Genomic DNA, 17,486 nt, shown 5'->3' on the forward strand with positions numbered 1-17,486 from the left:
AAAATTTTAATTTATATAAAAATATTTTATCATTAAAATAATTAAATTTTTTTTTCTAAATTCTCACATAATAACATTTTATCTATTACTCTCAACAACTCAACTTTTACTTCTCTTTTCTTTTAAATATACATATTTTCACTAATTTAAATTGATATTTTATCCAAACACAAACTTAAATATTTAAATTGAAAAATAATACAAACTGGATTGTATGTGTTAGCTATTTTACCTAATTCAACATATCTAATTCGTCCGATTCAAGTGTAACCCTAGAATTGTCCATATTTTTTGCAACATTTTCCGAATAACAATTTGAATTAACAAAATTGGAAGGTATGTGATAAACAAAGAAAATATCAATGTATTGATTCATGTATGTTGTGGGAACAATGTGATAGAGAACACGTGTTCATAGGAGAAAACAAATTCACGTACACGTGATACAGAAGTGAGAGTTTGGGAAGTTTTGAACACAGGGAAGCTGTAACATTGTGTTCTTACTTTTCTCTCCCGTAATTTTTACCATCCAAATCCAATTTCCAATCTTCCCTACAATTTCTATTCCTATTATTATTAATATCTCATTGCCACCATCCATCCAACCTTAACCACCACCGTTTCTCTTGTGCTCTCAATCTTTTCTTAATTTGAGTGGCTGCAAAGCCCCACGTGTTACCTCCTTCACGTTTTTGGTTGCCCCCTTTTTTTGTTCACCACTTTCTTTGTCCAATAATCCCTTTGGAGGTTTAGGGTTTTGATTCTCTCAACAACTCTCGCTTAATTTAAGGATATTTCATTCTTTTCAATAACTGCCATGTCTAAGAGGTGAGCCTCACCATCCTGTTTTTTCCCATGGTTGATTGACTTTTCTTGATGTGGGTTTTCTGTCTTTTGTTCTCTTGATTCTTCAATTTCTGTTGATTCTTGATTGATTTCTGTATGTTTATGCTATTTGTGTTACTATAATCGTGGTTCTTTTTTTTTTTTTTTATGTTTGAACCCGATTCAGATTATTTTGTTTTCTATCTGGTGGTGTGTCCCATTCGTTGATCAGAATTCAGAAGAAAAGGGCTGGTTGAAGTTGCTAACTTCTTTGTTGCCCCCGTTTGTTATTGACTTTTGAAAATCGTTATTTGATTCGATTCGATTCGGATGACTTTTTGTTATTGGAACTCAATCACGTTATAATATTTAGCGTATCATTATTCTTAACATAGATTTCTATGATCATGACGGACAGTAAACCGTTCCTGGATGCCATAACAATGTTGATTTCTGTAGTAGGTAGAAGAATGATATTTGGCATTGCTATCTTTTTTGTGGATTGTATTGAAATAATTTGAATCCATCCTTTTGTTTTCCTTTGTGGAAATTTGGATAAAAGGTTTTCATTGGGGACCTTAGTTTTTTATACACAGGATAAGTCTTGTGTGGGCCTTTTCTCTCTCTCCTTTCTTATGCAACTTGAGATTATTATAAGTTTTGTAATTTCTTTCTTGTCTTCTGAATTTTGTAGGGTTCTTTGTAAGTTCTTTGCTCATGGAGCCTGTCTGAAAGGGGAGCATTGTGAATATTCTCATGACTGGAAAGATCCTCCAAATAATGTTGGTGATGCAAACTCTTCTTTGTTGCAGACCACCTAATTGATTATTATTAATGTACATGTCTCTTATAATTTCTGCTTGCTGTCTTGTTATGACAGATATGCACATTTTATCAGAAAGGAGTCTGTGCTTATGGTAGTCGTTGCAGATATGATCACATCAAAGCTTCTCAAGCGCAATCTTCCATTCCATCTTCTTCAGCAATTGAACACCATACTCTGGTTTCAGATACTGGTGCTTTTGGAAATATTATAACTACTTCAAATGGTGTTGGTACGGCTGCAGACTTGTCTCTTTCCAGTAGTCCGTACATTCTTCCTAGTGAACCGGCTTGGAATCATGAACTGGTTTGGAATCCAGAAATTGAGTATTATGAAATTTTAGGGGAAGACAATGTTGGTCAATCCATAATCACTTCACCTTCTGAGCTTTCAATTTGTTCATTTGCTGCTGCTGGCAACTGTCCACGAGGGGAACAATGTCCTCATATTCATGGGGATCTGTGTCCCACCTGTGGAAAGCATTGCTTACATCCTTTCAGACCTGAGGAAAGAGAAGAGCATATGAAGACTTGTGAAAGTAGGCATAAGTATCTTGATGCACTGAAACGAAGTCAAGAAATTGAATGCAGTGTTTGCCTTGAGCGTGTTCTGTCAAAGCCTATATTAGCTGAGCGCAAGTTTGGGCTGCTATCCGAATGTGATCATCCATTTTGCATATCCTGTATTAGGAATTGGCGGAGTAGTAACCCAACATTGGGGATGGATGTTAATAGTACATTGAGGGCTTGTCCTATTTGTCGTAAGTTATCGTATTTTGTCATTCCAAGTGTCGTTTGGTACTCAACAACTGAAGAGAAACAAGAAATCATTGACAAATACAAGGAAAAGCTCAAGTAATTTCTTGATCTCTCACAAACTCTTATGACTTCTTTTTCTTTTTCTATCCAATTAATTCATGATCTGATTACATTTGAAGTTCAGAGAGTTTTAACTTTAGTTCACCGTTGTATGCTGTCTTATTGATGCGGGACGACCCGTTTCCATTACCCCTTCTTTATATTGATTTGCTTGTGCCAGTGCAGCTGATGGCGAGCAATATATCATATAGTTCACAACAAGGAAAAAAAATATCTCAGCTGAGTGAAATAGTTAATGACTATATCTTTTATGATACACTTTTGGTAATTGTTTAATTTCTTTTGTAGGTCAATTGACTGCAAGCACTTTGACTTTGGGGATGGTAACTGCCCTTTCGGATCTAGTTGTTTCTACAAGGTAATTTAGTGAATATATCTAGTTCTATTTTGACAAGCTCTCCCCCTGCCAGCCATTTTTCTATTTTCCTAATAAACACTTAATAAATATCTTTTGTTTGTTGTGCCATAATATATATGGTTTTTTATATACTATAGAATTTGTTGCATTAGAAACAGTGGTGCAACTTCTACGTTTCTGGTATCTAAGTCTATTAGTATTTTCAGGCATACAGCTTCAATTCCCCTACCTTGTGTTGAATTGTGATGTCTAGATTGTGGTTTGGGGTTTGAATTGTGTTAAAAGTGAGTCTTGAGAAGTGTTTTGAGGTATCTGTTTGCAAAATTTGACTCGAGATTGGTTTTTTAAATCAATAATTGCAGCATGCATATCGAGATGGCCGTGTGGAGCAGGTAGTATTGCGACATCTAGGTGCTGCAGATGGAAATACCGTAATTGCAAAAGATATCAGGTTGCTCTTTTCCTTCTCATTATCTCTGACCTTAACCTTGCTATGTTCCTCCTTTTTTTTTTCCATTCACTAACATAAAACATGATGCTTTCAGGTTGTCGGATTTCCTTTCCAACATGCATTTAAGATGAACGGAGTAAGTTTCAAACTTGTGTTTCCTTTACTTAAGTTGAGGGTGACTTTTGTATATGATTTAATGTATAATAATATTTCTTTTGTATTTGATGCGTAGTTTATTTTATTGTTAGTTCCTATCTTTGAAGCCTCAAATATGATTGTTGTTTGGGAAGCATCACCATTTGTTCAATTGTTTGATAAACTCGTGCTTTTATGGTTTTTACATAAGTTTGATGATCCCTTGAATGACTATTAGCTTTATGGGTATCTAGAGGCCACATGAAATTTAGTGTCTGTTGATATTATCTTTTACATAAACAGGTTCTATGTAAGAAATGAATGTGTTTAGTGCTCTTAATTGTAGCCTTTTGAATGTGAGAGTACATATGTGCCTTTTAAATTGCTTTATCTTTTACATTTAGACATCGAGGCCAATTTAAGCAATCTTTTATGGCCTTCCAGAAAATTGGGAATGAGGGACGTAAAGCTTATGAACATCAGCCTTAAATGATCAAATAAAGAGAAGATAAAATGATTGTCTAAGATTGGGGATGATTATGTAGGGTTTAGTTCTAATTATTTCACTTTCTCCAACCTTAGATATGGTCATCAAATGAATATTTATCAGGAAAGTGCAAAGAAAATAGAAACACTTTCTATCTGTTTTTTTTGTATCTTTAATTGGCCTTTGTTTGGTAGAAATTTGGTCCCTGATCCACTTAGGTTATACACGATTAGGAATCCGATCATGTATGGAGAAAACTTAAGTTTTCATTATCATACACTCATATTTGTGCAAAATACTAATATTAAACCATAAACCCTAAACCCCATACACTCATATTAGTACACGTTGGTCCCTGCTTTTCTGTGCTTCTCAAGTCCTAGCCCTAAAAATCATTAGTTCTAGTTCCTATATGCCTTAATCGGAATTAAACTTTAAGGCTTTTTTTTGTCACTTTCCTGTACAGTGACATATTCATAAATGAGCCAAATATTAAGTTTAGCCTTGCTTTTTACGTCATTTTTTATTCCGAAAACGTCTAGCCCTAATGCTAATTGTATTTCCCTTCTAAGCATACTTTTTTTAGTTGAACTGATGTTGAGCTTAGTGCCTCTGTTTTTCTTTGTACCCTAGTTGTGTTAATTGCTACCTGTGTGTTATCTCTGCAGGATACTTGCTAAAAAAAGGCATCCTTCAATGTCAAAAGTTATTTTTATATTGCAAGTCAAGCTCCTCTTCTTGTTTCTATGATAGGTGCTTTTTCAGTAAACCCATATGCAATTGATAACCTCAATATTTTCTGAAATGTAAGTTTTGTCGGTCTTGATTTTAGATTTATCTTTAAGCTTGTCTACTATCTGAAGTTTATACCCACAGTATTAATTAATGCTTTCAATTATTTTCTATCACGTATGGCATATATACACATTTTCTCACTTTCCTTGAGATTGTTTGTGTATAGAATATTTGGTCCAGTGGCCCCAATATGAAAGGAACCATATATCCTTGAAATCTAATCCCTTTTTTCGGTCTTACTTTCTTCTGTTTTCATTTGGTCAGAGTTTATCTTAATGTTATGTTGGTAGGCATTTGTGAAGTGATGTAATCCAAAACCATTTCTTCTGGTATTGTTGCTTCTTGTCTTCTTGACTTGGTATGGAGTCCCAATGACTAAGTGGCGTATTGCTTATGGTAGTTAGGATAATGTTCTGACTAGTAGAATCACTGCTGAGCAGAACCGGTAGACTCACCATGCAGAATCATACAAATGGTAGAATCAGAGTTTTCCTAGTTTGCATGGATCATATTTTTGTGTGCCAGCTTTCAGCTGTGGGTCAAGTTTCTTTGCGTGGTTCTTTTGTTGGCTAAGGCTATCTTAGTCACATGTAGCATTGCTAGGAACCCTCTGTTTTATCCCTACAAGCCACACCATTGCTCTCCCTAAAAGTTTTTGCCTCCCTCTTTAATAAATTGGGTCTTGTCCTCTTAACTCAAGGAAGAATTTCTAGCATTGCAATATATCCCGTGACCTCATCTCCAGAAGTAAAATCCTAAAATTAATTCATTCATTAGTAAAGTGTTCCTCTATTTCAATTGTGAGTCGATATATAGTAAACTGACCTGAAGGCTTGGTTCCCTCTAAATTTGTCCTTTTAGGATAGACTCAAAATATTCCTTTTTCATGACCTTATTCCTTTTTATATAATGAGTTAGTCAAGTTAGGTCATTCCTTCAGTTTCCATCGTACTCATGCTGCTTTGGTAGATCTGTTTTCTTAACGTCTTTTCCACAAACACTGTGTAGGGCTTTGGATTGTGGTCCGTAAAAAAGAAAGGTAGCAGCAGATAAACCACAGACAAAATAAGAAGCCCAGTCATGAGTTTATGCAGATGCCATAAAATGTGTGAAATTCAAGCAAACATGTAAATGAATCCACGTGTCTTGATTGCAGAACAGAGACTTTTATTTATAATTGTCATAGGATATATGCTATGTTTAAAAATTATCTGTGAGTACTGCTTGTGGATTTCTTGGCTTATGTTTTTATCTAAGATTAGTGTTAAGTGGGGTTTGAATTTTGAGTGTTTGACTTGTAATTAGTAACATAAGAAAGGATGAAAGTATCAGCACTTTTTTAGGCAAAACTATTTTTCTCTTTTCTAGAGCATCAAGTTGTATTGTTTCCCCTTTTACTTTTGAATTATTGGTCTATATTGTCTAAAGGGTCTTTTGGATAAACTTCTCTGGGAACACTTGCAGAAGAAAAAAAACGAAATAATTTTTCCACAAGTTGGACTTGCTTATACATAAGTTAAAAATCTAATATTTGAAAAGCTATTAATTTGTTCGTAAACTAAGTTTTATTTATGGAAAAACTTATTTTGATCTGTAATGTTATTTTCTTCTTCTAGAAGTATATGGAAAAGTTCATCTGTTATAGGATATTAAACTCTGTCTGCTGACAATGATTTGTTTATTTTCTCTTAATCAAAATTTCAGAGGCACCAGAGAAAGAGGCTGCACACTTGGGCATTCTGTCGTTGTAATAAAGTGCATGTGCTATAAATGGTAGTTGGACATGGTACGAGGGTATAAACTTAAATAAATTCATTTTTAAAGCATATAAATCGAAGTATGGATTGGTGGTGGTATACTCTATTAGAAGCATGGTGGAATGCACTCTTTTATCCATCAGTGAGACTTTTAGAACCATTACTTTTTTCTGGTGGATTTCAAAGTAATATGCAAAAATTGATTGGGGTGATGAAGTTTTCCTGTTCTATTATTGAGATCTTAAAGAGATACATTTCTGTTGTATACTTGGATTTCCTTGCTGTGGTTGGCACAGTACCAAGAATCTTAGGATAAAGGATTCAACATGTCTTGTATTGGTTTTGTTATTTTCTTTAGGATTTTGTCAGAGCCCTTTTTGTGGCTTATATAGATTCCTTTTTTTTTGTTTTTATGAATATATACCAGTACAATTCTCATAAGTTTCACCAACTGAATATACCACAATTTCTTTTAATTAAAGAGGCCCATGAAAAAAAAATCTATTTAATATTATTTTGTTTCACCAAAGTTATACTTAGTCCATCCCATTTGAATTGCAATAATATTGACTCAAACTTTTATGGGAAGACAACCCTCCAAATTACAAATGAAAGCCTAGAACAAGGATATAGTGACATTTACAAGTCCTTTTTGATGGGGGTTGGGAGAAGGTATCACAAAAGGTGCGGTTTTGTTCACTCATACTCATTCTCATAAGTGATGGGTTTTTAAGAGGAAATTTTTCAATTTTAATGTTAATATTTATCTTGGGTTATATATGGACGATTTGTCATCCATTATTTAAAATTTGAATATTCACATACTTTAAACAATTTATATATTAAATTATTTGTTAAGTTTTTAATTTGAACATGAAAAATGTCATTTACATAGAACAAGTACGGATGCTTCTTCATGTACCTCTCTTTTTCCTGCACCTTTCAGAAAGACCTTTTTGCCCTTTAAATTGAATGAAAAATAAAGAAAAAATGTACCGTGGTAATTAAATGTTACCTAATTTAATAAATTTTCATTAACTTAATTAAATGAAGTTGTTATATTTACTTGTACTCTTTCATTTGCCTTTATGTTCTTGTTTTTCGTTGTTGTTGTGATCTTGCGTTGGTTGATTTGGTGATGGTCCTCCTGCGATGTGGATCTTGTGGTGATTTTTATTGGTGATCTCTGTCTGTGCTCGTGAGGTGCATGGAAGGTTCAGGTAATACGTATGACCCAAATCCTTATAAAACATCGTAAAACTTTAAATTAGTTTTTGAACGTCGAGGAATTTTAAAAATTAATTAAAAAATTAATAAATTTCAAAATTTCTTAAATTATTAACTAGCTTTCGAAAGTTAGTAACTCTTAACTGAATTTTGAAAATGAGTTAAGAATTTAACGAATTTTAAAAACCGTAAAAACATTAATCAACTTTTGAAATAATCGATTTTTGAAATCTAATTAAAAACTCGTCGACTTTCAAAAGTCAAAAGTCAGAATTTAACAATTTTCGAAATATGTTAACTATTTTTAATTTTTTCTAGAGTTTTATTATAATTTAGTATTTTTGCTAGTTATTTAATTTTTAATATCCGAGCATTTTATTATTAATATTGATATTAGTATTAGTATTAAGTGAAGTATGGAGTAACCAACAACATGTAGATAAATAATATTTTAAGATGAATAATTATTTATTTGAGTTGATGGATTCACCAATAAATTTGAGTTTTGTATTTGAATTTTCTTATTTCAGTAATGAATGGGTTTGAGGAACTGTATTTAATCTTAGATTTATTGTGATTATTATAGGATCTGATACAATAACTGGTGAACCTAGAGAAAAGACGTTTGTGTTGTTAGGTTGTGAAAAGAGTGAGAAGTACAAATCTAATGTTCAATTGTGTGTATTCGGCACAAGAAAATGTGAGTGTCCCTTTAAGTTAAGGGACAAATCTTATTCTAATGTAGAGGGTTGGGTGTTAAAGGCAATTTGCGGATATCACAACCATGAATTGCCCGAGACTTTAGTTGATCGCCTTTTTGCTGATAGGTTAAATCATGTTGGATCGTCATTACATGTTGACATGACTAAGAATCAAGTAATGTCTTCAAATATTCTACTGAATCTCAAAACATAATAATTCTAAGGTGACAACAATAAAACAAATCTATAACGCAAGGTATACATATAGACGACCTTTGAGAGGGTTGAGAACTGAAAATGCAATAGCTGATGATGATGTTAAATCGAGATAAATACATCCAATGGAGTAGATGTGGTGACAAATATGAGGTGGTAAGTGACCTCTTCTGTGTTGGTCAAAACAACCGGTATCTTCGAGTCGCGCAGCGGAATAAAAAATTTACAGAAAGAGTGTTCGGTCAAATTAAAAAGGTTTAATAGGTTTGGAGTCCCTATATTTGCGGGTTCATTTCAATTGGGTCCTCCAATTTTGGAAGTGATCAATTGAGTCGCTAATTTGGTCAATTTGATTCAATGATAGCATTTTCGTTAAATGCAGTTAACGACGTTAACTTTTTTAACAGGTGGCAAGTTGAGGCATCTAGGTGGCACCGTTTGAGCTGTATAGGTAGATTTTTAACATTTTTAATTTTTAAATATATTAATAAATGAAAATATAATTAGAAATTATTAAATTATTAAACATATTAAAGCAATGTTTCCTATTTTGGGGTAGCCTGTGTTTGAGAAATTGGGGAAATCTGCGAACTTAGGGTTCGTTGCTGGAAATGGCATTGTGCTGGCATTTGGGGAGATACTGGTCTCGATCTCCAAAATCGACCTAAATCTTTTCTCTTCTAAGCCTCCCTACGCACAAAGTACAACTTTCCCATCACATGAAGGATAACAACAAATGCTATAAAGCCAATGCTCATTACAAGAACCACATTTGGGGAGATCTGGAGTCCAGGGGCATCATCAGTGTAAAATTGGAGCATAGTTCCAGTTGCTCCTCTAGAGGCCCCACCACCGGCTGTTCTCCTCCTCCTCATGTTTGCAGTAGCAGCTGCACTTCCTCTTGGGGGAGTTGTTCCACCTAAAGCCATTTTCTGAGACAAAAGTTCCATACATACATTAGGAATCTTGAATTAAAAACAAAATATAAAACCTAAAAAATCAACTACTACAACTAAATCTTCTCACAGCTAACTCATCCGCCCCTCCATAACAAATACAAACTCAAATTAGTTAGATATAAGTAAACCAAATCTCAAGTAGTCACAGATCTCAAATGAATGAAAAAGCAACGTATATCTTATTCAAAATAGGAAAAATTGCTTTAATATGTTTAATAATTTAATATGTTTAATAATTTCTAATTATATTTTCATTTATTAATATATTTAACAATTAAAAATGTTAAAAATCCACCTTTACAGCTCAAACGGTGCCATCTGGATGCCTCAGCTTGCCACATGTTAAAAAAGTTAATGTCGTTAACTGCATTTAACGAAAATGCTATTATTGAATCAAATTGACCAAATTAGGGACCCAATTGATCACTTCCAAAATTGGAAGACCCAATTGAAACGAACCCGCAAATATAGGGACCTCCAAACCTATTAAACCAATTAAAAAATTGGTTCCTTTAATTTTCTTATAAGTGTTTTATCGAACAGTTGATGAACAGTAAATATAAAGAGTGTTGGAGTAGAAAAATCACACAAATGATTTTTATCCTGGTTCGAATTAAAAGATTCTACGTCCAGTCATTAATCACTATCAATAGTGATTAACTTTTTCACTAAAATAGTTTCATAGTTACAATGAAAGTGAATAGAAAATAACAAAAACACATTCCTTCGACAAATGAATCGGAAGAATGCAGCAACCGGAACAATAACAGTTTCACGACTTGGAACAGTTAAGATATTTAACTCTTCGACCGGTCGGCTCCAGTTCTTCACCTTCTGCCGCTCGGTTTGATTCAACACAACCTCCTGCCGTTCGGTTCAAACCCTTATGATCTTTTGGCGTTCGGCTCGGTTCCTCACAGCTTTCTAGCGTCGGTGCTAACTGCTCGATCTTGGTCATTCCTTGCTTGGTCTTTCCCATAGCTTTCCATCGCTTGGCTTATTTCTCATATACCTTCCAACACTTAACTTTTTATTCTAGTGTTTGTTGGACTCAATATCGTTCAGCTGCTTGACAAAGCCGTTCGGTCCGTAACTATGTTCGGCTTGTGTTTGACACCATTCGGTCACTAATTGTTCGGCCTGTGTTTAGCCTGTGTTCAGCCTTAATCTGCTATACGCCGTTCAACCTTTATTTGATACGACCGTTGGGTCTTCAACTAATGATGACCATTCGGTCTTGAACAGTGTTCACCCTTTAACTGTTGTACGTTGTTCGACCTTTATTGTTAGTGACCATTCGATATTCAACTGAGTTTGGCCAATGTTCAACTCCGTTCCGTCTTGTCAGTGTCCTTTCGGTCTTAAACAATGTTCGGCCATGAACTAGTATACACCGTGCAGCCTTCAACTATTACATACCGTTCGATTTTTGACTGATTGTGATCGTTCAGTCTTAGTCATGCATCTGCTCGGTTGCCAAGTTCAATTCTTTCTACCACCACTTCACCTTCCAACCGCTTGGTCTTCGTTCATGCCTTCTACCGTTCGGTCTTAACTTCTCAGTGATGCAGCTGTCGTGGCCCATCAAATTTGATGTGCAAATAAGAATGCAGTATAGTGGTAAGAAGTGACTCCTAGGTCGTCTCTTAAGGATCAACTATGGTTCGAGACTTAGGTCAAACACGTAGTGGGGGTTTTTGAAAGTGTTTTTGCAAGGAAAATTAAATTAAATTAAAATTGGAAATTAAAGACAACCAAACATAATTAAAAGTAGAAATCAGCAGAATATAGAAATCAGCAGAATATAGAAATCAACAGAATATAGAAATCAACAGAATATAGAAATCAACAGAATATACATGAGTCATATTGTTCTGAACATAGAAATCAGCAGAATATACATGAGGATTGTAGTCAGATGCAGAAGGATAATCATAGTCATAGGCACAGGCAGAAGAAGTAGTATTCACAAAATCAAAATAGGTAGACATGGAATAAGACGGGGGAAGGTAGAAAGGAAATGCTAAATATTACGAAACAAACAAAACACAACACAATTAAACATGCAACACGCACACACAATAACGCACACACAAAACAAAACATCACACTCACAACACAAAACAAAACACAACACACACTAACACAACAAAAGACCTAAGACCGAACCGTTGGTCCCCGACAATGGCGCCAAAATTTGATGCGGCTATCGCGGCCCATCAAATTTGATGTGCAAATAAGAATGCAGTATAGTGCTAGGAAGTGACTCCTAGGTCGTCTCTCAAGGACCAAATGTGGTTCGAGACTTAGGTCAAACACGTAGTGGAGGGGTTTTGAAAGTGTTTTTACAAGGAAAATTAAATTAAATTAAAATTGGAAATTAAAGACAACCAAACATAATTAAAAGTAGAAATCTGCAAAACATATATATACCGAACGGTCTTAACATTGAGACCGAACAATCTTTGAATTAACGAAATAGAAATGAGCAAAACACAAAAGTCGAACGGTAACGAAAGCAAAAGATGAAGGGGTCGTTCGGTCTCTAACAGACCGAACGGTATTACAGTGTAAAATCTGAACGGTAATAAAGCAAGAGATAAGGGGGTCGTTCGGTCTCTAACAGACCGAACAGTATTACAGTGTAAAAGTCGAACGATAATAAAGCAAGACAATAGAAATGAGATTGAAAACTAAACTGAATGCAAAAAAAGTCGAAGGGTCTCTAACAATGAAGCATGTTAGAGACCGAACGATATTAATTTAAAACCGAACGGTCTAAATGAAGAAGCTCAAAACGTTGCAGAAATGAAGCAGAAAACGCGATGAACAGTAAATTAAACTAGTAGAACTGGAATGAACATGTAGAGCTGGAATGAAGCAAAACAAACTTCTAAACACAACTAGAAAACGTAAATCAAAACACAAACAAAGGCTGCAGTGAAAATAAGTTGAGAAACATAAAGAGACAAAGTTGAAAAACGTGAAATGGAAACAAAAATCTAACAGAATTAAAATGCACAATTGAAAACGGGATTGGAAACGAAAGGCAATGTGTAGATGAAAATGAAGATTCAACAACATCAGATAAAGAAAGTAAAGTGGAAATTGCAATTAAAAATAGAGGAGATTCAATACATGAAGATAAAAAATGAAAACAAACAAAACCTCCCCAAAGGGAAGGAGGAAAAAAGATGCTCCCCAGAAAACGTAAGTGGCGGCAGGAAGACTTATGTAAAGTGAAGGTGAATTTTGGGATATATAGACCCCCAAAAGACAAAACTACCCATGACCTAAAATTTGGATCCCAAGTCCTAAGGTTGACCCAACAATTTACATTCTAACTCTGACGTGGCCACCCTCTTGAATTCCCAAAATGTGCTTCCAATACTGCTGCTGTTGAGTTCTCTGGTCATCTCATCTGACCGTTCGGTCACTAAAAGCTTCCACCGTTCGGTCAACAATGGTTTGTAGGCGTAGGAGATGGTGCACTGCAGTCTTTACAAGACCTTTCGGTCAAGAGCAATTGCTGAGACCGTTCGTTCTATGGTGCTCATCCATTCAGTTCAGGCTCTAGCTCACCGTTCGGTCACTACAAAACCATTCCCGTGCTCGCCATTATGTTGAATAGTGCTCAGGTGGTAGCTGACCGTTCGGTCATGAAAGGCTCATGTCGTTCGGTTCAAGGAACACATGCACTGTCGTTCGCTTGAAGAGTTTTCGGTCATTCAGTGTAAGCTTTCACAGACCGTTCGGTATATGCGTCCACATACCGTTTGGGTTTATGAGTTGAGCTAGGTTTCCACAGACCGTTCGGCCAATCCTTCAGCAAACCGATCGGTAGTGTAGTGCTCGGCCATTTATTGCAGGCTCTTAACATACCGTTCGGCCATGTCTTCAGTAGACCGTTCGATCAATGCTTCCAGGACCGTTTTCGGTATTCATTCCTTTAGAAGAACGTTCAATCAAGGCTTTAGCAGACCGTTCGGTCATCTTCAACAGATCCTTTCTCAGCATTTGAACCGTGATTGTCCTGCATAAAATGATTGAAATAATTAAGCCCAAATAATTCAAATTAAATAAAATAAGAATCAGTCTTGAAATTGAGCCCTAATAATGAAAATGCAAGAATAATTGATAATTAAGCACAACACTAACAAAATATGGTGCTTGAAGCTAAGTGTATAGTGAAAAATGGTGACTCATCACTCGGTTCTGGTGTCTTCTCTTATACATAAATGCTTTGAAACTCATACAACATAAGTCTTCTTATTCTTCACTTTGTAACATCATCAAAATCATTATCTTCAAGATACCAATGTTCCTTATTGGTAATATTTTGGACACATCTTGCTATAATGCACTTGTTGAATACATTTAATATTGTTTTCATGATAAATTTTTAAAACTAACAATGATGGAAGAACATCAAGGAATCACATTGGACCTCTTACTAGAGCCATGGCAAGGAAGATTCAAGAAGAAGAAGGATCACCTAACACTTTACTTCTATGGAAGGTTACTTATGAAAATCCTTCTTCCCTTGTCTAAAAACTAATATTTGTAAATAATGTTTTGTAGGATACAATAAAAGCAAAAGCCATGGTCAACCAATCAGATTTCGGAAAAGCACTTCAAGGGATCAGCACCAGGGCCGCTCCAGCGCCCTCAGACAGAGGGTTCTCACTTTTGAGCTTAGTGAAATGTTGCAGAAATTGTTTTCCAGCCCTATTGCTCTTGAGTCACTCCTTCTCTTCACTTTCTCTACCCTTTCCTCTAGCTTCCTTCCATAGTAGGAAGGCCTTCTGAGCTGAGAGGTCTCTACATACACACTCCTTACATTCAAAAACATACCAAAACACCATTCATAGCCATTCATTCTGCTGCACCATCAAGGCTTGTTGTTTGGAGATTGCAACCTGCAAGTTCCAAGCCTAGCAAGCTTCCATCAAACAAGGCCTTAATCAACTTTCGAAAGTCGACGAAGCCTTAACTAAATTTCGAACGTGGATTAAGGTTTTGTCTTCATTTTCCATCACCATGAACCACAAACATGCACATCTCCTAGTCATTTCCAGTGTTAAATTCAAATCAATATCGCATGTCTCAATCGTAAAACAAAACGCAAAACGAAATTTAAAAGTAGTGCTTACCTACCAGTATTGAGACAAAGAGTGGTGTACGTTCAGTGAAAAAGAAGAGAAAAAGAAGAGTAGATGTCCAAAAGTTCCTAAATCCAGCAATGCACTCACAACGCACAAACTATTGATTGAAAGAGCAGAAGAAAAAATGAGATAAAACAAGGCAAAGAAGGAGAACCAAACCAATGAATGCAGCGCGTAAAGAACAAGGGAGAAAGGAGAGAGCAAGGAACAACGACACAAGGATACAACCAATTTAAATTTAAAAGGGTGTAGGAAGACACAAGTAAAATATACATTTTACTTTGGTCAAAGAATATTTATTTGATAAAAACGTTTTTATTGTCAGAATATTATATTTCAAATATTTTCAAAAATTGGAAATACAGGTAGAAAGTGATGAGGTTCAAGGAGAACGAGCCAATAAGTACTGTGAATCATTGATTTGATTAGTTGTAAAATCTGATATCAGATAATGATTAAAAATTACGGTACAATTGTGACTTAAATTTTCAGGAAATTAAAATCTGGTCAGTGTTATGGAATGCTTCGAGTAGGATTTTTATCTATTTTTTTTTTGTAAATCGGAAAATTGAGATCAAATACTTATAAGTGCAACTAATCATCTTAAATAAATAAGAAAATGGTAAGGCGGTTTGACTATGAGAAAATGAATGGGCTTTTCATCCAATTCATAAACTTTTGTGTTGATTACATCACTACAAAAAAAACCTTATTTAGAGGAGGTTATTTTGGGGAGGTTATAAAAAACCCCCTCAAATTAACATACTTTAAGATGTTTAATTTAAATTATCTAACTGACAATATTTGTAGGGTTTTAATTCCTTTCAAGAGAGGTTTATAACCTCTTCAAATAAAAATATATTTTTATTCATCATCTTCTAATTCTTTTACATTTTTTCCTCTAAAAATTTTAGACTAAGTTTCATTTTAGCAATTTTAAAATTTTATTCCCTCCAGATCTAAAACCCATTGATGAGTGCATATTTATGCCCACATTTATGCTTTTAAATTCAAATTTTTGATGACATAATTGTGCTTAAATGATTGATTTTAAATGAATTTGTGATGATTGGAATTGTTGGGTTTGGAAATTAAAGACACGTAAAAAATGAGTTTTAGTGCATAAATTATTCTTGAATGTTCTAATGTTTATTTGTGCAGCTGAGAATATAAGTTATATTGGTTCAAATGACAATTCAAGGCCCAAAATCAGATTTTATTTGCAAAGTAATATACAAATGGGCCAAAATGACAAATTTTATCCTTACACCCCCTAAAATTCCTACATACACTCCTATTTCTGAAACAGACCAACAACCAAGCCCAAACACTAAGCCTTTTCTCCTGCACCCCTAAATTTCCTTACCCATACCCCTCCTAAGCTAGACTCCACCAGATCATGCCACGTGTCCAAATCCTCCCCACACAGATCTAGTCAACCATGTTCCGCCACCTCAGCCCTAACCCATGAGCATCATCTTCCATCTTCTCCACAGAAACCCTAGCTGCCAATGCCGTCAACTGCCGCCGTGCCGCTCCGCCGCCTCAAGCCCCAACGCCGCTCCGTCACCGGACAACCACCACGACCACCTCATCGCCAACGCCGTCGCACAGCAACCACAGTCAACCACCAAGGCCGCTGCCATCAAACCCACGAGCTCCTCCTTCATTCGCGAAATGGTCGCCGCTTTCGAAACCCTTTAATACGACCACCACAGCGCCTCAACCATGGCAGTTTCTCCCTCGCCGTCATCTCCTTCTTCATCGCGAAGCTGCCATCTGCGAGAGGCCACCATCCTCATCCAATCGCGATTTTGCCATGGATGTCGCGTCGCCGGTCACCACTCCGCCACCATCTTCATCTTCTCCATTCTCGGAACCCAATCGCACCTTCATCTCGGATCTTCACTCGCGATCTTCACCAACCATGCCACGACCACCACTAACCTCCATCACCTCGCGAGCTTCCTTGCCGCTGCCATCCAAGCTTCGTTCACCTTCTCCAACGTCGCACCTACACTCAGAAAAACCACAGAGATCCAATTTTCTCGCGTTATCGCCGTTGCCCAACCTCCATGGCAGCCATCACACGCCACCGCACCTTCCCGCTCTGCAATCGGACCTCAACCTGCAAACAGAAAACCAATCAAGAACCAGAAACGCAAAAACGCGAGCAGCGGCGTAGAGGAGCAAAGCGGCGTAGGAATTTCCCGTCCCCAATGTTCTGAAACCCTAATTGGGAGGGGAGAGTTCAGCCACGTGGCGAGCTCCCATTGGGCGCGTCCTCCTCTGGTCAAAGTTGGTCAATAAGCCTTCTCTGGTCAAAGTCTGGTCAACGGACTTTCTTGCAATTTCAGAAACTCAGAAGGGGCTAAAGTGCAGATAGAGAAAATTTCAGGGCATTTGTGCAATTTTGGAAAGTCAGAAAAGAAAAAAAATAAAATTCAGTTATTGAATTAATTTAATTTGGGAATATCAACAGAAAATATCTTCCAAATAATGTTATAATTATCTAAATCTTTTAGTTATTTGGAAGATATAAGATAAAAGATTCTATCAACTGAATACTCAGAGTCCAAGCCCAATCAAGCCCTATTTAAAGAGACCCAGAGGACTTCAATTAATTCATTCTCTCATATTCCTTTCACTTTTCTTTCATCTTGTATTCAACTCCATTCATAGAGAGCTAAGCATCTAGGGCTATTCTGC

At 35.9% G+C, this 17,486-nt stretch overlaps 1 protein-coding gene and 1 pseudogene across 3 annotated transcripts; one reads left to right on the plus strand and one right to left on the minus strand.

The window, feature by feature from the left end:
- The first annotated feature begins 454 nt into the window (after nucleotides 1-454).
- LOC124839407 (zinc finger (CCCH-type/C3HC4-type RING finger) family protein) lies at nucleotides 455-6,928 on the plus strand. Of its 3 annotated transcripts, none has more exons than XR_007028935.2 (8): nucleotides 455-828; nucleotides 1,520-1,607; nucleotides 1,706-2,502; nucleotides 2,815-2,884; nucleotides 3,247-3,335; nucleotides 3,430-3,471; nucleotides 4,626-4,763; nucleotides 6,457-6,928. XR_007028935.2 is itself a non-coding variant. In XM_047315222.2 (7 exons), the coding sequence occupies exons 1-6, from the start codon at nucleotides 818-820 to the stop codon at nucleotides 3,464-3,466; spliced, it is 1,092 nt and encodes a 363-aa protein (XP_047171178.1). In that variant the 5' UTR covers nucleotides 455-817; the 3' UTR covers nucleotides 3,467-3,471; nucleotides 6,457-6,928. The 3 variants fall into 3 exon arrangements, 1 of the variants encoding a protein (XP_047171178.1); XR_007028936.2 differs by having other exon boundaries at nucleotides 4,626-4,710; XM_047315222.2 differs by lacking the exon at nucleotides 4,626-4,763.
- A 2,405-nt stretch (nucleotides 6,929-9,333) lies between these two features.
- Nucleotides 9,334-9,675, minus strand: LOC124839409 (protein transport protein Sec61 subunit beta pseudogene; annotated as a pseudogene).
- Nucleotides 9,676-17,486: the final 7,811 nt, after the last annotated feature.

Source organism: Vigna umbellata, chromosome 7 (assembly GCF_029865625.1).
Source record: "Vigna umbellata cultivar VRB3 chromosome 7, Vumbellata_1.0, whole genome shotgun sequence".
Taxonomy (NCBI): Eukaryota; Viridiplantae; Streptophyta; class Magnoliopsida; order Fabales; family Fabaceae; genus Vigna; species Vigna umbellata.